This window comes from Siniperca chuatsi, linkage group LG23, assembly GCF_020085105.1.
Source record: "Siniperca chuatsi isolate FFG_IHB_CAS linkage group LG23, ASM2008510v1, whole genome shotgun sequence".
NCBI lineage: Eukaryota > Metazoa > Chordata > Actinopteri > Centrarchiformes > Sinipercidae > Siniperca > Siniperca chuatsi.
Window position 1 is genome coordinate 5,078,361 of NC_058064.1, and position 23,598 is coordinate 5,101,958.

Below are 23,598 nucleotides of genomic sequence, written 5' to 3' on the forward strand. Positions count from 1 at the left end.
ACTCTGGAGTATTCAGCGGGTTGTTCGAGGACACTTTCCTGACAGACTTGAACTCATGTTTTTTAATTAAACGACAGTCTCTCAACGAGTTACATCCCTCTACTGCCCAAGAGGGTGGATCTAACACGGTCCAGTGTCACAGCTCACGGAGATGGAGGGGAAATAGAGCATAAAGCCACAGTGAAATTCAGAGCTTTGGCATCATGACTCACTCATTAAAAATGCCTTATCTCTCAAACCAGTGCTTTGACGGCCTGCTCAAAGAGAGACCCAGACGACAGATGCATATGAGTTGAACTACTGCCTCCCACAAACATCTGTCTGCACTGTGCAATTAAGTAGTGACAGTGGTTTGTGATTATGTCTACTCTCCACAGCTCACTGTTTTTTCATCCTTTGAAGTAACAAAACAGGAAATTAATACAGGAGGACAAGATATATATTTATATAGATTTTATTAAAAACTGTTGCCTGACAGTTTAGAATCATTGTTTATAGGAGACTCTAACTCTGATAGAGTGGATGTTTACAAATGGTCACTGTTAATGTACAATCATGAAGAGAAATGCATGCTTGGTAGCTCCTGACTAGCATTTTCATACCAGGCTGCTGTAATTTTATACCTCACTAGCCCAAATCTGAACGAGGTATACATCAAATTGTATGACGACAGCAGCCAAAGAGCTATAATGACAGTATTAACTGTTTTATACCTTCACTAAAAAAGTAGGATTTGGGTTTCTCCATCTGTGAAATCAACTCATTTGCCCTAATGGGGTAGTGCAACATATGGCAACCTAACCAAGAAGAAACAGACCTGAAAAACTACAAACCCAGAGTACCCTGGCTAGAAAGTGAGTAGTCATGCAAACTGGATGCTTAAATTTGTATTTGAAGAATTTCAAAACAAAGCACCTATATTATTGCAATGTATCTCAAAATAGGAGATATAAGGCACAATGTCTACAAAAACAAGCTTCAAAATTCAAAATGTTTCTTCCTTTTGAGCATTTCCTTAGAAATATAGTTCATGCATACTTCCCACAGTATTTGCTCATAAAAAAAGCCCCTTTTCTGTAAGCAGTTCTCTTTTAAATTTAAAAGAATAATGGTTTTGATGGAAACATATTTCCTAACAAACCCTGACTCCAAAAATAAGTGGCAGCCTGTGCTTTTCAAACAATAAATCTTCCCATTTTATAAATATTAGCTCTTGGCTTTGATATAAAAAAAAAAGGTCAATGTTGCTCTTTCATGTCCATATACACAGTTTTACCCATTAGCCATTTCTAATGTGGCTAAACAGGCAAAAATACATTTCAAAAATTGTATGAAAAATATCTACAATATTCATGACATTTCCAGTTTTCTCCAGGATGTTTTTTAACCCATGATTTAAATGTTTTGTAAGTTGAATTTAAAAATAAAAGAGTAAAATCTCTTAACCAGAGAGATCAACCAAAAAGAGCAGAACATCAACTTCCTGTTTCTTTGTAGAAGTCGGATTTTCACAGTAAAATCCCACCTTGTTACATCATTAAACTCTCATGGATGCAAAGCAATACTTTGCATCCATGATTGGTATATTTTATAATGTGTGTGTGTTTTTTTTTTTTTAATCTTTCTTTAGATTTTGCCTTAACAAAATGACACTAGGTTTCAAACGACTAAGTGTCGCCACATGCTCGAATGAAGATTGACAGTTTTGTATATTTTGTTTTACACAGAAGTAATTCCTTCCCTCCGTTTATAGTTAAAAATCATTCCCAGACTTCCTAGGATTTCCAAGGGCTTTAAATATTCCTGACAACTGTTCTGTCTCACTTCCACACACATGCTTCTGGACTTGACCTTTGACCCACAGCTGCGACAAACTATTAACTGTGACCTCAGCCAGCACTGCTGAGCATCAGTAGCTGCTGTTGGTAGAAAATATGTTTAGAGAAACAGAATCCAGTTCTTTGTGGGGAAAAACAGTCTGGTTTTCCACATACAGTATGCGGCGCTTTGCAGTGGGTTTCTGTTTAGAGTAAACAGTCCATCCGGAGTCCTTCCTGAGCTGGTGACCCTTGAGATCAATCAGGGGTCGTAAGTTGTCTATCAACTGGCTCCGGGGGCTGTGATACGACTTCACTGCTGTAAAACCAAATTACTGTTCAAGAATCATTGCCTCTTGGAAGGCTTCGATCCATCTAAAAGACAAAAATACAAAACAGAAAATAAGTTGGGACAAACAATAAAATACTTTAAAAGTATAATCCTCAAGATTTTCATGAAATCAAACCCCGCTTTTTGATATCATTTATGGTTGGTATTTGTTTCTGCAATAGCCATTTAATGTTTTTATGTTCAGTTATTATCTCTCTTTATAGCAGTCCCCCATTCCTGTTTTGGATTCAAATTCAAGCGCACGAGAGATTCACAGGAAATGATGCAGCGTGTAATTCAGCATTACTGTTTTGTATTTCTGGCAAAGTAGCTGCTCAAAGAGTGTTTGCTGTAGTATTAAACTGCAATTGCTGTTACCACGGTAACCACGGGTGTTGCCAAATCAACCAGGACTGAAATCTTATAGGATTACAATTTAATTCAAATACCTCTGTGCGGTGGGGATGTCGTCAGCTTTAAAGATGTAAAACAGCGTATTTTTGTGATACAGCTTAAACTGCAGCTTCTGAGCCGGCCCGTTCTTCTCCTCCCTCAGGAAAAAACCGAGCAAGGGCTGACTCTCCAGCGCTGCAACGTCCTGGAGGGAGAAATAATTACTTAAGGTAGAAAAGCTACACAGAGATTAGTAAAAAAAACAAAACAAAACAACAAATCACACAGTCCGAGTACCTCACTGGCAGCGTAGGTGTACAGGACTTTATTCTTAATGACAAACCACAGCCTCTTCCACTGCTTCTTGTTGCCTTTTGACCTGTTTAAGTAGCCGCTCATGGAGGAGTTCTCAGTGTTGGCGGAAACCTGGAAAAACAGCATGGAGGAAAATAAGTCACTTCACATACTCGCTACATGAAAGATGCAAAACACCAAAAAGGACTCAGCAAATTTAGCCCCTGAGCGTTATTTCTTGCCTCTTTTAGTGCGGCGGGAATCTTCTTCTGTTTTCTAGTGAAGGAGAAAGCTCCAGATTTGATGGGGGAAACTGATGTTGAGGCACAGCGGTCACCTAAAAAAAAAAAAACAACAACAAACAAAATTAAAAAATTAAAAAGACCAAAACCATATGGTTCCACCTCAAGTAAATAATCTATGTCATGTTAAAGGACAAGTCTAACAATATTCTGTATTTTTTTTTTTTAAATCGTCAATATTACCATGAAGAGACCAAAACCAACAACGCGTTAGTCCGTCTCTCAATACTTTACATCTGTGGCACTCAGCCCCAAGCTCATCGGTTCCTACTGAAGATGTAAATCTTTAAAAACAGGTCACAAATATTTAGTTTCATCTTTAAAAAAGCCAAATAATTTCCTTAAACAGCTGCTCACTGTAGTTTATAGCAAACATTACTCAAACAGAAGGAAATAGTGCATTTGTTGGGGACTATTTTCAGCAGCGGATTAATCCACATTTGGTGCTCTAGTGAGTATTTGGAGCAGCAGGATGGTGTGTGTGGGACTGACCCAATATAGTACATTGTGTGTGTTCATGGAAGTGGAGGAACATGTCACCCAGAGCAACAGTGCAGCTCATTGATGAGTTTCTAATAGTTTTTGGACGACAATGGATTAACAGACAATACTTGTTATAAGGATACGTTCATCGTTGTTTTTTTAAATCTATAAAATCACCAGACTTAAATTGGATTTTGTGCTGCTGAATTTCCAGAATAACTGAAATCCCTGTTTACTTACTATTCTCCTGCAGCTTGGCAAAGCAGTGATCACACACACGTGCTGGCTGGTTCTTCAAGTACTCCAGGTAGTACTTATTGGCAGAGCATGCCTGACACACCACCTATCAGATAAACATATTAAAACTTCGATGAGAAGGGGGTTAATTAAATAATGTGCTGTAAGAGTAGGGGTAAGTCATAGTGGTACAGACCTTGCCACAGGCGCGACAGTGATGCCTCCTCCAGGTGAGGGTGAACTCGCAGGTACAGATCATGCACATGGTGGCCCTCAGGTCTGGGATCCAGATGGGAGCCTTTGAACCTAACGGGGCTCCACTGTCAACAACACACTCCGCCTGAGTGGAGGGAGACAGAGGGTTAACGTGGACGCATACAGGGTGAATTTATTCTCAAAAACACTTGAAACTATAAATCTGTGTGGGTGTATGTTACCTCCTCCTGACTTCGACTTGATATGAAGGTTATTTTCTTCTTTGTGTAGTCGTCTATGGCCTTGGCGATGGCCTCCAGCCACTCGTCTCTCTCTGTAGCTGAGCTGCAAACACAAAATACACCAGAACTCTCAGCTACAGCGAACACCGAAAATTAAATTTATAAGCTCGATATATATTTGGTCTAACTGTCAGTTGTTAAGAGTGCTGACCTGGCAGACAGGATGAAAGAGCGTTCAACGCTTTCAATGTTCAGCTCGTTCTGATAGGCCTCCTGGCTGGGTTTACTCACCTGGAAAACAAAATGTATGAGCAATGCTGAAACTCGGCCTCGGTGCATCACTAATTCACTATAGCAAATATTTCAGTGTAGATGAACACTAGTACATTGACAGGACTGGGATTCAAAAAACAGCAGTGTCTCTAACCTTCATCCCAGCCAGAGAGAGGACACTGTTGAGTTTATACTGGCCAGACTGGACCGGAGTGGTGTACATGAGTGCATCATTGAACTGAAGAAACACACAAACAATAAAACTTCAGAAAAAAAGATTTACGGAGGCACAAGAAAATGTTCTGTAGATTAAATTAACTCCATTTTGAGAGGAAGGATGGGAAAGAGAAATGTAAAAGCATAACATAAGCTGGATTTAGTCACAGACTATTTTCCGTTTATTGCTCACCAGAAAGAACATCCGTGGCTGCATGACTTTCCTGGACAGCTTCATCAGAGTACCCTCCTTCAGAAACACCTGCAAATACGAACATGTTTGGTCTAAACGGGCTGCATTTAAAAACACCTACAGTATGTAGAGTCCAGTGGCTACATAATAACTTTTTGTGACTAGTTTAAAATAATCAATACCAAGACACAAAACAGAACAGAAGAGGGTGATGGTGGGAGTAGGTTTGTCATGTTGGGTGATGCATAAACATGGGTGAACATGCAACATTATTAATGACACAGCAAAAACAAAAAATGATAAGCACAAAAATTAAAGACAGCTCCAACTGGGAGGAATCAAATTTAGCCGTAATATCAGCTAGATTATGATTTTGGTGGTAGAATAATGTAGAGTATTATTATCAGTTATGGGACCCGTTGAGTCTGCAGTATTTTGTACTCAGTATCTTTTATTAATTTATTTAAAAAGACAAAAGTGGCTGTCTTTTTATTTTGTTTAAGTTTGTGAAATGTGAATTTCTGTGCAGAAAAAAATCCTAATTTGAATGTCATGTTTCTGTGTCTCATATTTGTTAAAGGAAAGGAAAAGGAAAGTTATTTAAAAATCAGTAACACTGGTATTTGGCCGTCTTCTGAGAGAATTTACACCTGTGTGACAAACCTAACTGGGATATGAACTTTGGTTTTGGTGAGATTTTACAAAAAGTTAGTTGTGACTTACCCTGCCCGGCTGAACGATCTCATGGTGACCATTGAGACTGTACTGAATCTGCATCAGCTTCTGAAAGTTATCCTGAAACACAACAACATCAGAGAGGTGAGGAGAAGCATGAGGCCAAAGTAGACAAACCTTAAAGCTTTGTATGGAATAAAGTCTCACCCCTTGTTTCATAATATCATTAGCATGGTTGGCCACTTCTTTCACGATGCTGAGGGCAGCTGCATGGATAGCAAAGACAAAACATTAGTGTTTCTCTCTATGTTCAGCACAAATGATTGTCCTGGTGAGTACTGTCCCTTGTCTAACCTTGTGTGTCTTTATAATCCTCAGAGTCCTCTGGGAGGTTCTTCAGATAATCTGGAAAAGAGCAAAGAGGTTTCAATTTATTTGGAGCAAAAACGGTGGATAGTGTGGACATGCAACCCCAGTTGGGTTCAGCTGCAGGGCAAACGACAGCAACAAAGGAAAAGGAGCCCACGGAAATTTACACTATCCCAGTAGTTTTTATTAATACAACTTTTTGACCTGCAAGGCAAACATTCATGTGAACAAAAAACAGGTTATATGTACAGACAAATAACAGCTCTGCCTACAATCGGGAGATCACATGATATGAAATAACACCCCTATCAATTTGCTATGCACAGAGAAAACACATAATGTCCCAAAGCAAGGACTGTAGACCATAAAGGACAGGACATATAGGACTTTTTTAAATTTTATATTTTGATATATATATATTTCTTAAAGAAAATGTGTTCATTGTGCAGAATATGCATGAGAAGAAACAAATCAATATTTGTTCTAAGTCTTGGCACCAGGGGGAGACATAAAAACAAATATTACAAAATGTAATTTCCTTTATTCCCTCTTTGATGATTTGATGATGAAGGGTTTCATGTCAAATTCCTCATTTTCAGTGTGCAGACAGCTTTTAATTTTCCTTCAAATGATTTTAAATAATGAAAATCTGTTGTGCAGAATTTGTCCCTTGTGTCAAACAGGTTTCTGGTACTGTCCACTGGGTGCCGGTATAGTACCAAAACCAGAATGAAGCCAGCACAGAAAGACCTGACTTCAGTCCAAGTTTCATTCACATGCTGTCAATAAAAGAGCGCCATGATTCAATAAACCCTTGACCTTCAGTGTGCAGAGCTTTGTGGAACAGACCAGAAGAAGGGGCGAGCTCAGGTCTTGTGTGTCGGGGTGTTTGTACCTGTGAGCAGCAGCTGGTACTGAGGAATTCTCTGCACTGGTTTCAGCAGGTAGTGTTTCAGAGCCAGGCTGGCACATCTTGAACTCATCTGAGACAAAACAAACACAAAGTTGTTTTCACACACTGCTGCAAACCTACACAAATACACACAGACACAGAAGCGTCCAATCAACTGCTTTAGATACGGGCAGAGTGTTTTGATGGCTGTGACTGATATCAACAATTCTGGATGAAGCTGCAGATAGCTGAACTACAGTATCTTTAAATGTCTGTGGTTACTGTGAAGGTGTAAAGGCATCTGAAACAGTATATTGCACATAATGTAACATTAAAAACATTAAAATCCTGGTTAAAATTATGCTGATGAGATTTAGTCCCAAAAATTCCAATTCAAGCCCGATGAAGGTTCATTTAGATACAAAAAAAACATTTTTTTTTTTGCTGGTTACAGCTTTAAAAAATTAATAAGAAGAAGTAATTAATTACTTTAGAAAAAGATAGACCATTCAATATATTGAAAATAATTGTTAGCTGGAGCCCTAATTAACAAATCATTAAATAACAAGATATTCCATCTTTCACAGTAAGAAAACACATAATACTCACTAAACACACACACACACACACACACACACACACACTGTAAAAACACACACACAACCCTTCTTCCAGCTCTACCTCAAACTCCCTGACGACAGCAGCAAACGCTGTGTTTTTCCTGCACTGTTCGTCTAACAGAGCCACGTTGTTGTCAAACTGGCGGATGTAGGTGGAGTACATCTTCAGGTAAGGACCCTTCTGGACAAAGATGTCCGACAGTCTCTGGTGATCGCTCCTAGAACCAGACAGACAAACAGTTCTCTTCAGTCAGTAAAAGGTAAATTTAAGAAAGAACTCCAGTTGGTGATTATTGTAAGAAAAAGTAGTGTCAAACAACTACATTTACAAAGCAGTGTTCATTTATTCATGCTTTTTAAAATGTAAAATACTCTGTTTGACTGACTTAGTCACACAGTCTGAGTTTTGAACATCATTCCAAGTGTTTATGATAACATTTTACTCACATACTCAACTGCTAAGATCTAGGGATGCAGTAACATTGCTAAGAACGAGTCCAGTAGAGCAGCAGCGTGAGAACTGAAATGATCTGAGTGGTTGTAAACAAACCTCCAGTTAAACACAAAGTAGGTAAATCACTTATTTGGAATAAAAACAGTGAATGTACCCAAACTGTCCATTAAAATTCTTAATTGCACTGTAAAACTGCACAATGATAGCAATTATAGTAAGTCAATGTTGAACCAGGAAGCAGCTCTGCTAACATCTGACTTATACAACAGACTCTTTGGATGATAACTTTAGCATTCACCTTTGTTTAAACTACTTTATAAGAGGTTTAGATAAGGGGTTTTCAAACTGTGAGGCGTGCCTCCCCAGGGGGGTGTGGAGGGAGAGAAGTGAGGCAAAGATACTGTGTGAGGTAAAAGAGATAGGTGCAGACCGGTGTTCTCAAAACAACAGGAAGTTAGTTATTGTAGTTTGTCCCAATGATTTGGCCGCTTATCAACACAGTCAGCAGTAGGAGCTGCAGCAGAGGCCGTGACACATAGCTCATGGAGGCAATTAAGGTACTTTAAAACACTTAGCACCCAATTGCCTTAATTTGCGTCAAAAGTTGTACTCGTTCTTGCAGCCATAACTCAGTCAAATCTGAACACACAGACATGATACACATAGTTTAGATTCAGCGTGACTTACACTTCCCAAGGATGTCATCATCTCCAATGTCCATCGCGAATAAACGTCCATAAATCCTCTTAGAAATCATAGAACTTATAACTGCAGAACTTGCCTGAGAATCACCAGGTTTTTAAGTTTTCTTCAGTATCAAAGTAATCTAGTGATAGTTGTGTGTTCGTCCACAGGTACGCTGCAAACAGGAACTGCTAATAGCTAATTCAGCATACTTTTAATGGTGACAATTTGCCAAAATGTAAACAAATATAGGCAAAAAACAACAACAACAAAAAAAACAGGGTTCAAGCTGTAGCCCACATCATAACTCACTGAATCCATAGCAACATCCCCCAGAGCATTTTGGGAACTGTAGTTACAAAACTTAGAGCATGATTATCTACCAAACAGAAGCAAGACTAAGAAAATTAATACATAAGAGTGAAAAAATACATAAACATGAACTTCATTTCATGTTTCACTATACATATCTTTTTTACACTATTAGTTTGTGTGTGAGTGAGTGAGTGTGTGTGTTAGTTGTGTGTTTACCAGTGTGCCACTCTGTCCTCCAGCTCCCTCAGCAGGTCTCTGTTGAGCTGGTAGAGTTGCGGCAGGTAATACAGGATCTGGCTGAGGATCCGCTCATCCACCACCGGCTTCCCATTCTGACGGGTTGCCTTGGCAACAGCATCCCGAAAGTCCTGAAGAAGACACAGAGGGTGAATGCTATCATTGTTTCACACACACACACACACAGCTGTACAGGGTGGGGTGACACATGACAACATACTGTATTGTAGCTGAACAGGAACACCTGGTTATCACTTCATAAACTCCCCCCCTCCCATATTTTACACACACACACACACACACACACACACAGCACAGTCAGCACTCTTCAATTTGTCCAGCGTGCCAACACACACATCCACCTGGAAGGAAGCAGGGAGGCCAGGCAGGATCCCAATGTGCTAGTTAACATGTGCTCTCTCTCTCACACACACACACACACACACACACACACGTATATCTACTGCTCCAATGTACTGTAATATTAAGTTCATTTAGCAGTAAAAAAATACGTGATGAAAGACAACAGTCACACTCAATACCACACCTATGTATGATGTTTAGCCTATCTGCTATTTTAAAAAGGTGCTTTGCAAATGACATCTTTTGATGCAGTAAGTTATATTTTACTTAAAATGCAGTGTGACGCATTGCTAGCAGATCATTAATAAATCCTTTAAAAGCATGTGTCTAATCACAACCCCCTACATTTTCGTTCATTCATCGTCTTTATCATGTCATGCTGAACGTTTCTGATCAAGTTTATTTTACAACAACAACCAAACAAAAAAAACTAGCTAAATAACAATTCTCCAGTTCCCACCACTATTGCAAATCCTGCACCCTCATTTGACCAGAGCAGAGACAGATACACAACAACTCATAATAATAATAATAATAATAATAATAATAATAATAATAATAATAATACTACAAAAGGTTTAACAAAGAACAAGGCAAAATAATAATTAAAAAAAAGATTTTGTGGTTTTAGCCACACAAGTAAAATATATCATGATATATTAATCATCATGCACTATTATCACCGTGTATAAAAGTACCACTTGTGCTAACGGGGGAAAAACAAAAACTGGCTACTTTCAGTCTTCTCCAGTCCTTCAGGTAAACTGACAAACCGCCATCTTAATATTCACAAAACACACATGAACAACGTTGGCTAGAAATAAACCAACTTCAGAAAGGGAGGAAAAAAAAATGTAAACACATCGGCTGGACGACTTGCCACAAGAATGCACACACATACAGTCACCCACCCACGCACCCACCTGCACACACACAACACATACTGCACACACACACACAGGATTATCTAAGGTATGTGTGTGTGTGTGTGTGTGTGTGTGTGGAGGTCGTCTCTGTGGCCTGAGGAAGCAGCTGCTGCGCGGCCATGCCGTCCGCGGAGAGAGAAGAATGCAATCTGACCTCTTTTCTTGGACAGAGCTCCGAGCCTCGCCCTCCCCCGTCAGCCACAGGACGACGTTTTCTACTAATCCTGTGGTGGTGTCACTAAAGCCACGTCTGAGGCCGCCAGACAGGTGGGCCCTCGACCCTCGGTGAGGGTTGTCTAAACCCTCTCACCTGGGATTCCCCTCAGGACAGACCCACTACAGAGTCTGTCCTTGGCATATACTACACAAAGGCAGAGCTTCTATGTCAAATGTTAGACTTAAACAAAAGCTGCAAAAAATACTCTAATATACTGATAGCATTAGAAGAAAAACCACTTTGTATAACTCACATCAAAAAGTTGACATGGCTATCTAGGTGTTAAGTTAATTTTATGGACCTCATGTCCACTCAAAGACATTTTCAACAACAGTACATGGTCACAGAGCTGGGACATTACAAGTCACAAGACCAGCCCTTTTTGTTTTTTGTCATGTTGACAACCAGACAACATCCAGTCACATGGTTCCTGTTAGTCTTGCCTTCATTCAAAGCAGAGAAGTATGCAACATGATGAGCGATGATACCGCATTTTAGCATATTTCTTTGAAACAAACTCTTTCAGCAGAGCACATATTGCAGGCTTGTGGTAGTTAAGAAAAATCAAAGTTTTTAAATGTATAGTCATTTGCTATTATCAGGGTAAATACCTAAAATGATTGTGATTAGGATTTTCATACACATTGCCCAGCCTTACATGGACATACCAAAAAATACAAATCTACAAAATATATCTTTTTAGTGCAGTAAAAGTTATTTTAAAAATATATACTTTTTGGCAATGGCTGACCATTTTCTTATTTTCTGGGCTTGTCCTTTAATTTTCTCATACTGGCAACAGATTAATAAAGAGATAATGGAAATATTTGAAAAAGAAGTTGCTCGTTACATTAAACATGGACAAAATCCCAGATAAACTTATGGCACAGGATTTATCTCTCTTTAAAATACTTATGGCTGCTAGCAAGAAGCCATCACACAGAAATGACTGCAAAATAAAGGACGAATAGACTGCAACTGTCAACGAAATAAACTGTATGGAGAAATTAATTAACCATATAAACAACATTGCCTAAATATGTGTGCCTATAAGATGTAACCCAATACATATGTTATTGAAAGACCCTGTTCCTGTTCAGGTATTGTGTTGCCCGTTTCAATGTGAAATTATCAATAAAAATAAAGTTGGGAAAAATAAACTTTTTGGCATTTAAACTCACCAGACAAACTACACAGCTCACCTCCGCAGAGCCAAACCAAACCTTAACTGAAGACAAGCTAATAATCTCTCTTTTTGACTCACTCATGCTATTTTTCTTGCACAAAAACACACAAACCCTTTCCTGACAGTGTTCCCTGTAATGGGACTGATCAAAGCACCATCTTCCCACTTGTGGCCATGCGTTTACCTGCCCACTGCCGCCCCCGGAAAAACCAAAACCCTCCATCACAGCAACTTTAAAAGCCTCAGCTATGAAATGACTGCATTATTCGACTCTGTGCAGGCACTTGAGCAAAGACAACACCAGCCAAGACCTCATTAATTCATTTCCATCCCTGGGAATAAAGCTTTGATCAGCATTCAAAACAATCACAGCGTCGCTGCAGGTAACAAAACATACAGTAAGATTTATAATGCTAGGCACTCTTCTTCCCTCGACTGCTATAACAACTCATGAAAATGCTCCTTTAATGTAACTCTTGAATAAGTGAGACACTTACTATGTGAAGAAGTTTCAGGACATCCACAAACCTGATAAAAGAGCAGAAATACAACCATAAAATACAGCACTTTTTTCCCCTTTTATCACAGATTCCACTTTAGGAGTGATATTACGTGTTCCCGGTTCATTATAAAACCACTCACACTTTCTCGGAGCTCATAATCTCCTGGGCGATGTGCACCACCTTCTTCCTCTTCATCTCATCTTCTTGCTGGAAGGAGGAGAAACACAAACAGTTAAGCAACGCTATAGAAATGCAACTGACTTTCCCAAAACACGTCACTGTTCACTCACAGGCTCACTGCAAACCACCATGATGATCACTGGATCCTGTTTCACTCTGTAAAACCATCAGGACTGAGTTTACAGCCTTCCAAACAACAGCTCAATCAGGCATGAAAGTAGAGCACCGACCTTTCCCTTCTCCTTCTCCCTCTCTCTCTCCTCTCCCTGTGTCTTTCTGATGTGTGTTGTTGAATGGTAATGGGGCGGTCTCTCAATGACTTAATTTGGACAGCGGCCTTGGCCCCCCACTTGACTGAAATGTCCTACTGGTCCTATCAGAGCCTGTATTTGTGATACCCTGGAGCTTTGAGGGGCATCAGACACAGGTGCTGACAGTATCATGGAGAGGGTCACACAGGACGAAAAAAAAAAATAAAAAAATAAAAACCTCTTTCAGTTATTGAGAGAGCTATTCCTGAACCTGTAACCCTTCTGTGTTTGCTCACCATCCCCCCTTTCAACACACACACACACACACACACACTTCTGGAAAGCTGTGACAGGCAACGAACACACTTGGCTGGCTTGGCAGCAAGCGTGCACACAACCTCCAGTGGCTGCAGTGACAGTTCAGTCAACGGCTGCGATATGAGACGTCCACTGTAATCTGTAAAGGCTCTACATGTTGGCATCATGTCTGAAACGAGCTCAGAGTCATTTTTATGTAAAAGTTGATCAGGCATTCCTCTTACATAGGACCTAATAACATATCTGTAGCATTTCCCACATGTCTAAAGTGTGAATAAAAGAAGTCACATTAAAAGGAACATGGAGTTGTGGTTGCAAGATAAATCTGAGAGGTCAAAACAATTCTGTTGCACAAAATTGTAGCATTAGCATTAGCATTATCACAGTGTAAAAAACCTGCAAAAATGAAAACGTAACTTAAGTATAAGTACGTATGATGAGCAAAATGTACTTAAATATAACAAGAAAACAATATTCAATGAAGTAAAATGGAGCAGTGTTTCATTATTACCTTTTACATCGTTAGTTCTTTATTACTGGCGCATTAGTGTGTAAGTAGCATTTTACTGTTGAAGTTGGAGCTCATTTGAACTACTTTATATACGGTTGTGTTATGTATACTTAGTTTAGTTTAATCTATAACATTGCATCATTACTTTATATGCTGTCAAACAATGTAGTGGAGTAAAAAGTACAATGTTTCCCTCTAAAGTGTTGTGGAGTATAAACTGGTATAAGATGGAAAGTCGAGTCTAAGTAAAGTACTTAAATACAGTACTTGAGTAAGTGTACTTAGTTACATTCTACTACTGGATTTATTTAACAATTTTGCATTGCCAACAAACACAACAGACACTTTTCTGCAAACGACTGCCTTGATCATGGAGATCATTTTGCACTGATTCGACTTTTGAAAACTACACTCCTACTACACTTTGTAAAAACAGCTGGAAACTGTTCTGACACTGAAATCAGAAAACTGCTCTCCCTTTGCAGCAAAAATTGCAGCTCTATTCAGAAAAACGTCCTGTTCTGTTTGAACAACATGGAACTTTTCCATAACAAAGATCTATGTGTGAAAGCTCAAATAGATTTCATGTCTAAAAGGAGGCTACAGGAAACCATTTTTGGGGTGGACAGTCTGACTCTTTGATCAAGACTGACATCAAAATATATGATGATATGATTTAGAGCAGAAATGATAAGTCGATTAACCAATTAGTTGATTGACAAACAGAGAAAAGCAGAAAATCCTCACCTTGAAGAAGCCGGTGCCAGCAAATGTTTGGCATTTTTGGTTGAAAACTCACTCAAACGATTAATCAATTATCAAAATAGTTACAGATTAATTTTCTAATTGCAAATGTAATATATTTTTATCTGTTGATCAGACAAAACCAATTTGAAGATGTCAACTTGGGCCATAATAGACCATTTCTGTTTAAATGACTGGCCAGTTTTGAAAGAATAAAGTTGACATCTAATTTTCTGTGCATTTCTAAAAACTAAAAAAGGACGAAGCTGCTGCAGAAAAAATATAAGAACAAGGATGTTTAACCAGATGTTTGTTATAGTAAATTCACTGGTGGAAACTAGGGGCATGTCGGCATAGAAACAAAATACATTTTTATTGGTTTTGGTACCGGCCTAAACAAGCATAGAAATTATCCGCCTGGTACTGGCAAACGTTTCAGTTTCAATTTTATACATACCTAATTAGTTTATAAATTTATAGTCATTGCTGTTTAATGACTGAATTCCACTTATAGTTTAGAGGGAGGTGATTACCTGTCGGTCTGCCACGTCTAGGTGCTCCTTGCTGGAGGTGGAGCTGTTGTCCTCTTCGTCTGAGCTGTGGATCTCCTCCTCCTCAGAGTGGACGTCCTGGCTCAGCCAGCCACTGCTCTCCAGAACACAGACGGCAAACATTCAACACATCAAACAGTGTGACAGGTAGGGAAAGATTAAATGGTACATGTGGCAGAATTAAGCTTTGCTTTAGAAGGGAAGTTAAAATGTGTGAATGAGAAGCAGGGCTTGGCTGGAGAGGAGCGCGAGTGTGTGTTCAGAAAAACCCTCCCTTGATAAATAAAGATTAAAGACAGTCACGTGTAGGTTTTGTGCAAGAGGGGGGCCTGATAAATTGAACTTAATCTTTACTCATAAGAAGCATATGAGTCAGTACAAGACTCATAAGACACTCATTCAGAGGTCTTGTACAACAGGAATAATTTCAACATTTTCACTTTGGGGGTTTAAAGAAAATGCCAACACTGGTTGAGCAGAGATTTCAAATCCCAGGCATGAGATAAAACAAGACTGCTCAATGAAGGACCTTAGTACAGTAATACACAGATTATGTGCTTCAAAGATCAAAAACAGAAAAAAAAAATCATATTTGATGTCTGCTATTGTTATTACTATTGAGAAACAATCAGGCAATTTACTGTTGTACGTACTGAAGTGCATTTGAACGGTGGTGCGTTCACTTACTGTTGCCCAGTCCTAATTATTATTATGTTTTAGGTAGGCCTATACCCCCTATGCCAATTATGCCAAAGAGATTAAATCTTTATGTGCTGCATCTTTATCAGCCCTGCGGCTGGCAGCAGGACAACATGCTGGCTCGGCTCTACCCACAAGAAGTGTTGTCTGCCAGGTTAGTACAAGCAGCAACATGCGTTTATGTGTCACTAATGTTTTGATCTAGCTTTCATAGTCTGTTCTGTGGAATTAAGCTGTCTGATTTCAAAGACTGATAAACTGAGACTTCAGAAGAATTAATGTGTTTTGATTTTGCCACTTCAGCCCTGACCTGCTGTTTCTCTGTCCTTTCCGACACAACTCTCTCTGTTTAGAGGCTTGGAGATGTACCTTGGCAAAAAGAGTGATGGCTCAGAATAAATATTAGATAGGAAAGACTGTGGGACTCTAAAAATTCTCACATTTCCTTTCACTCTCATCAACAATCGCCCACTCTCCCCACATCCTTGTTTTTCTTATGTGCCTCCTGACAGTTTCTTTTACCTAAATCGCAACACACACCCACTTCTCCTCAGCTTCTGTCTCCCTTATACTTTCTCTATAGTCGAGTATTCAAACACACTGAGTCAGGCACAGAGCGCCACTTGTTTACAGCCTGAGGCTACTTACATAAACTTAACAGGCTCAGATGCCTGGGAAACACTACAGATTCACTCGCTCCCTCCTTCTCCTCTCAGACACACAAACCCCTGCTAACCACTCTGCATACCAGACAGAATTAAGAAGCTGGGTACATCTTAATTGTTTTAACAGCTGATTTCACACCAGTGCACCTCATCGTCACCTAACGCGGCCTCGGCTTCATCACTTGTAGTGCCACGGTCTGAGAGAGGGAACAGGAACCATCTATCATGGGAACAGTCTGGGCCTACTATCAAGAACAGAGTGACTCAGTGAGATTTTAATAGCATGAATGTGACTAGGTGACTGAATGAAATTTGCTGCCGTCGCCCCTTGACTCTTCAATTAACAGATAATCACCAACAATTCTGACAAGCGATTATTTGTTTAAGTCATTGACCGAGCAAAATGCCAAAGATTCTCCTGTTTTAGCTTCTTAAAGCTGCACTAATCAATATTTCTATATTAACAATGGATCAAATTATTATATGTAATAGTTGTAGCGACACACCAACAGAGAATTATCACGTGACTCTGCAGTTTCCCTCAACTCTGCAGAGCGTTTTAGCACCTTTCAGCTCATTGTTTTGGTTTTAAAGACCTGTTTTGGTTCATTCTCACAGCTCTCATCAGTGTTGTTTTCAGAATGAAATTTCAATGAAAATGCTCTGATAAACCCACTTTACACTACCTGCCCAGCACTAAAGGGTGAACAGAGAAAGTTAGCAACAAGCTGGTGAACATAGTGGAGCATTTAGCAACTAAAGAGCCTGATATTTCCTTCAGGAGTTGGTGGAGACGAGAAACAGAGCTAAAAGAGAGTCAATATTGGACTTACATTCATCAGGTGACTCCAAATGAATGCTAATGTTGCTATGTGTCTGCTGGATGTGTAAATAAGCAACTGTTTGCTAACACGTACACCATAACAACTTTAAAAGGTGATAATATGTCAAATGTTGTGTTTAAAGCTTGTTCTGCTGCACCTAAGTGGCCAAATAAATATCACTGAATACTGTTTTAAATGTGAGTATTGCTGCTTTTCTGTTTCTCTGTCTATTTTTTTGTAAACTGAATATATTTTGGTTTTGGTCAGACTAGCTATTTGAAGGTGTTACCTTGGGTTCTGGGGAACTGCAATGGGCATTTTTCGCTTAAAAAAAACCCCATTTATATAAACTAAATTATTAATCAGTTAATTGAAATAAATGAGTGACAAATTAATTGATAATAAAAATAATTATTAGCTGTAGCTCTGATGTTTTATCTGCACTAAAAAGGGGATTCTTTTGCCAAATAGTCTGACTTGCATTTGAATATTTGGGGAAATATAGAATTAAATGTCCATGAACTTTAGTGAACTGCTACTCCATGACTCAAGCCAAGAAACAACTGGATCTACAATGTCATGAAACGGTAAGTTAGAAACCAGTTCATTGCTGGAGGAGGTTTTGTAATTATACTTTTTTTTTTTAATGTGACTGCTGTGGAGCTTCCCACAATAAATCATGTCAAATTTCTTTAATAAGATATTGTAATGCCATATACAAATACATTGTATATGGCTAATATATATAAGCTAATCTATCCCTCCTCCTTCTGCAAACTGCTGCATTTCCATAGGTGGAATGTAAAAAGATGATTTATTTGTTAATTTACCGATTACAACAAAAAACTCACTTCATATCTTCTCACAGAGACACAGAGGAGAAAAATGGAGTGATGAGGTTAGGAAGAGGCTAAACACAGTGCGAGGGCAGGCACGCTGAGGAGGAGGAGGAGGAGGAGGAGGAGGAGGAGGAGGAGGCTAGTGGTTGCTGGAGGTTTATTTTCTCTGTTCTAGAGAGCTGTGTGGCGTTTCTGCGATTCTCAGACATTTCCTGCCCTGGCCACTGAAAATAACCCACAGGAAAACAGGCCGACCTGCAGCACATCAATGCTCTATTCAAATTCAGTGCCACTGACTCAAAGGCTGACTTTCACACTCTTGTAAATACAAACCACTAATGTCACCTGTGCAACCTGTCGCACAACGGCGGTTCCCACGCTGAAGCTACGGGTCAATTACAGGGTAGCAGCAAGTGTTGTACAGCAGCTCTGTATCAGGCCTGCATCAACTTTCAGGCTCTTTTTCTCACACACACAAAACACAAGCAGCCATTGTTCACAGTGTAAAAAGTCTATGTACTTGAACTTAATAATGGTGCTTAAACAGATGTTTTCAGTCTTCCCTGTTATGCTGAGATTATTCTGACTCAGGTAATAAATAAATCATCTTTAGATACGACACCTGTTACTGCTGGATCACCTTAGTAAGACGATTAATCACAAGATAAATAGTGAAACTATTAGTTGGTTAATCTATTAGTTGTTTGATAAAAAAATAAATCATCAACAATTTTGATAATTAATCATTTAGGAAGGAAAATTGGCAAACACTGTCACTGTTTCCAGCTTCTTAAATGTTACAATTTGCTACTTTTCAGACATTTCATAGACTTAGCAATTAATCATAAATCATAAAAATAAATGTGAGATGGGGCGCCCTGGTGGCCTAGGGGTTATGGCAACGTTCCAGGTTTAAATCTGGCTTGCGCCCTTTGTTTTCTGTGTCGTTCCCAGTCTCTCTCTTCCCTAAATTCTTGTCATCTCCCTACTGTAATCTCTCCAATAAATGCATAAAATGCATAAATAGACAGATTAAGTTGCACCCTTAAAACAAGATGTTTACAAACTAAATATGCAATATACTGTACCTCTCGTACTCATGGTCCTGGTATCTGTGATAGGGATCCTGCACTTCATAGATGTCTGAATCAGCTGCATCATCATGTGGCCAGCCCAGCCTCGCACTGTGAAACGGCAGGTTCATGTATTCGGGGATCTCCTCATACAGAGGAACGTTCTCATACTCTACTGATTCCTCTCCACCTTCTCCGCAAATATCTGCCTCCCCTATGCAGCTCTTGGGCCGCTCCAGGCTTTTCTCCCCCTGGTTTGACTCCACGCTGGTACAGTCCAGGGACTGGCCTCCCTTGGCCAGCAGCTTTGGCAGCATCTTGACAGACAGCCTGAGCTCCAGCAGCTTCCGGAAAGAGAGGCTCCTCTTTTGAGAGTCGGCCCGGGTTGCCAGGTCAGCTGCAGAGAAGGACTGCGCCCTCTGCTTGCCCCCCAGTGTTGGGGCTCGGCTCTTTGGCGGCACGCTGCTCCTGGTGGGCATCTGCCGGCTGAAGAAGGTCACGCAGGGTCGGGTGAAGCGCCAGGCAGTTTTCTCCTGAGGAGGCGCAGGCAGCTCCCTCATGGGGGTGTTAGCATGTGGAGGTGCAGGAGGGCAGATGGAGGGTGGAGGGGGTGCTGGCAGGCTGTGTCTCTGAGGTTTTCTGGGCGGCGCCCTCGGTGACTGCTGATCCTCGGCGGAAAAGGCTTTCCTCACGTTAGCTAGAGGAGGGTGACAGCCGAGTTTGATCTGTTTGGGGAGGCTATGAGTGATCGGGTAGCGCTCAAAGTCGCCGTACCCGTCCTCTTCATCCTCCTCCACCCGGTGCTGTTCGCCCTCTTTTTTGTGGCTCATTGAGTCAGGTTGTGAGAGCAGGACTAAGGAGTGGGAGGTGTTTTTGTTAAGAGAGGAGGGCATGTGGACTGTTCTGTGAAGGCGAGGCGAGAGGGAGGTCTGTCGAGGAGGGGGGACAGGCGCATTGGTCTCATCATCTCCCAAACCTTCAAAGTCTTTTTGGGGTAAAGGGTCATCACATGTGTCCTGTTTGAGGTCCTCGCCCTCTGAACTGAGAGACAGACCAGCTAGACTCAGTTTCCCCTCAGCCTCTCGCATCTCAAGCCCCTGTTTGTGTTCCTCCGCCACCTGATCCTGGGAACTGCCCTCCACGCCATCCTGCCTCACCAGGGCTGGCTTTTTAAGTTTACGTGGGTGAGGGACCGGGAGAGGCTTACTGGGGGCAGCAGGGACCTGCAGATCAGGGTGTAACCTGGTAGGAGATGCTTTGCTGATAGCCTCACTGCATTCTACCTGAAAGGATTCTGCAGAAGACTCATGAGGAGTGATACTTGGGGAGACAAGGATGCTGCCTGCAACATCACAGGCAAACTTAGAGTCTGTTAAATCTGTGTTTTGGGCCTCAGTCTGTACATCCGCTTTTGAGACATCAGGCTCAGCAGCAGCACTTTCCTGATGTTTTACAGTCTCTGAATCTTCCTTCGGCTCCTCAGCCCTTGGTGCCTCTTTGTTTACCGATACCCTATCCAGGTGTCTCTGTCTTTGAGGTTTATCCCTGGGCTTTTTGCCTCCACCTTCACCCTTCTTTACAGCTACTCCCTCCTCCTGGTTTTCTGCTGTAGAAATCCCATTCTGCAACAGCTCTTTGTGCAAATCGCTCCCAATCTCAGTTGTACTGCCGTTTTCCAGACGCTGGCACTGGGAACAGTCCTCATGCCCACAGGAGCAGGTGGGAATTATGTATTCCGATTCACGTTTGTTAGTCTCTGATAAAATCCCATTTTTGGAGTTTAGAAGTGAGAGGCTATCGCCTAAAGCCTCCTCCTGTTCCTGAGATAGGATAAGGTGTTCATTGGGTTTCGGTGGCGGGGGTGAAACAGGGGGAGACGAGGCTGTGGATTTGGGAATGCATGGTTTGGGGGCAACAGCCGGTTTTGTCCTTTTGAGAGTAGCAGGGGAAGGTTGGGAGATGACCGAAGGCTGGGAAAGAAGACCAGGTTTGGGGGCGACGGGTGGGGGAGAGGGTTTGGCGGTAGCAGGGAGTTTAGGTTTGGGAGCTAATGGAGGCTTCTTCACACCTGAACGTAAAGAAGAGGGAGGAGATTCACAGAAAAGTCAAAAAGTTATTTACTCACACTTCCTTTCAAATGAATCACGCAACACCAGCACAGCACATAAAAGCATGCTTCATCTACACCCCCTCAAATATAAGCATCAACAGCTGCAAGCTGTGATTAAGGCTAAGGTCAAGAGGTCACTCTTAGGGTCGGGGGCATAATTAGGATCTATATCTTTAATAAAATGATGAAACTCTTGTCACATCTGCTCAACCATTTTGATTTATTATAAAGTAATCTGATGAATGAGTACTGAAGGGCTTACATCTCACTTGTGGCAGCAAATACAAAGTAAAAGTGGATTATTCAATTCAGATTCACAACTGAACTTGAACCCTCCTTCCTGTTCCTGAGAGAGCTTAGCATGTCTTTACTTCTTGTCTAAATTAAATTACATAAACTACACCAGCAGCAACCAATATTATAGATATAATGGGTATATTTCTGTTGTGTCCTACTATTGGCAACACTTTTTCCCTCTTCCTGCTTCTGAAATTCTTCTTCTTGTATTTCTAAAAGTCATGGTTTAAATGACTCTTTATGGTCTGTTTCAGCCTTGTATTCTTATTAGAACTGAGTTACACTAAAGTATATTGTATTGTATGTATACTCCCTCCACATGAAATAACTAAATATTTACTATAAATAAATATTAATACTAATATTTGAGGTTGATCAGGCAATATCACTGGCATTAACCTAGTTAAATAAAGTTAAATTTTAAAAAAACAGAGTCTCTACACTAATAAAAAGCTGTGAATTGAGATTATAGGCCATATTTTCCGCTCTACTGGCTGAAACTCTTGGCTGGCCGACACCACGAGAAGTGGAGTCATCGAGCGGATGTTTCCGAAAAGGCCAACGACCAAAAAACGCTCTGCCTTCCGATACATGCTGCTCTGCCTTTGCAGACAGAGCCTCGCTCCAAACTCAGTTCAAAAATCACAAAAGTATAAAGTCACTGTGCTTACAAACAAAAATACCTACGTGGGGGGACAGTAGTTAACATTTTTTCTAATCATTGAGAAACACTTTACAATTCGGCATACACCTTCTATTGGAAAGGTTCAACTTTAAGAAGTGGTTCACCCACATTTTGTATAAAAATTCACCATGGATGGCGGTGATGAGCAGGGAGAATCAATCTGAAACTCTCCAACTGTTACTTGGTCGTTTATCTATAAGCCGATTTTGCCAGTACATACTAACAATGCCATCAAAGTTAATAAACTATGTCCTCGGAGATATAAGCCTACTAATAACCGAAGCAACATTAAACTGCCAAATTTTTGAGCGGAATTTGGCCTTATGTTTTCGCTGTAAAAGGCAACGCCAGTATCTGGACTAAACCCGCTCATGTCGTGGAAAAAACAATCATAAAAACCCTATGGCACATGCCCAATTTGGTGACACGAATTCACCGATGACACCGCTCTTCATACAAGCAAATGTTAACTGTTTTATATGAGATGTTAACACTGCAGCTTATTGTCGAGTCCGACTTGTTGCATCAACAGCAGGACAGATGTTTTAAGACAAAGGATTTAACCCCCTCCAGCTCCAACAGTAGCTGCAATATCAAACGGAAAGGGAAAATGTGTGATTTGTGAGTTACGATGGCTTTTTTAGAAAGCACTAAAACTGAAGCCTGTCATCTTTTTATATCTTTTTTAAAGCTGTTATTAAGAAAAACTGCAATTAACTGTGGCTGAGTAAAAATATAGTGGATGCAACCGTCCGTTATAACATTCAAAGTGCATAGTTTTTTTTTCTCCCCATTTCTGCGAATAAATTCAAGAAGTAGTTGTATTTAGTTTTAGATGACCACAATAGGCGCTTGCACAGCAGGATTTTGCTAAGTTAAGTTAGCTCCCCCACGAAACAAACCTGTGCTCATGACTCCCGACTTGCTCCTTATTCCATGGGTAAATATACTTTCAATGGAATTGAGAGAAAATCTGCGTTTTTTCCTCCTTCGACACCATTGTCAGTTGGAAAACCACTTCAGGGAGAAAACATGCAGGTTACTGTTGTTCCTTATCTCGCCAGCGGATGCACGGATAGAGACTTTACGCCTGCTACTTTTTCCATTTTTCCCCAAGTTTTCAGCCACGGTGCTTTTCCCAACAGTGTCAAGTAGCATACAACAAAACAACACAGTTCCGTTTTTACCTTTAAAAATAAATCGACTGTTGAAGAAGATCTGGTTCAGTTGCTGGAATATGAAGTAAAGCACATACGTGATTATATAAATGTGTTCAAATGTATAGTTTCAGTAAATTAAAATGTGATTGAAGCTGTTTTGCTGTATTCCCTATTTACAGCATAGTGTTAAAAAAATGTGTGATTTTTATTTTGAAGGCAATTTCCGGTGATTTACTGGCTGTTGTTCACTAACTTTACACATCGATTTCCTTGC

General features: G+C 40.4%; 1 protein-coding gene across 1 annotated transcript; it reads right to left on the minus strand.

Annotated features, from left to right (window-relative positions):
* Nucleotides 1-438: 438 nt before the first annotated feature.
* On the minus strand, nt 439-23,321 carry fgd6 (FYVE, RhoGEF and PH domain containing 6). Its single transcript, XM_044186504.1, has 21 exons — nt 23,067-23,321; nt 19,088-21,140; nt 14,955-15,066; nt 12,557-12,624; nt 12,412-12,442; nt 9,202-9,353; nt 7,594-7,750; nt 6,916-7,003; nt 6,006-6,056; nt 5,859-5,917; nt 5,700-5,771; nt 4,977-5,045; nt 4,722-4,805; nt 4,506-4,585; nt 4,295-4,397; nt 4,054-4,197; nt 3,861-3,963; nt 3,078-3,172; nt 2,839-2,967; nt 2,598-2,746; nt 439-2,192 (listed from the first exon to the last, which is right to left on the minus strand). Exons 1-21 carry the CDS (start codon nt 23,074-23,076, stop codon nt 2,150-2,152), a joined length of 3,852 nt encoding a protein of 1,283 aa, XP_044042439.1. The 5' UTR covers nt 23,077-23,321; the 3' UTR covers nt 439-2,149.
* Nucleotides 23,322-23,598: the final 277 nt, after the last annotated feature.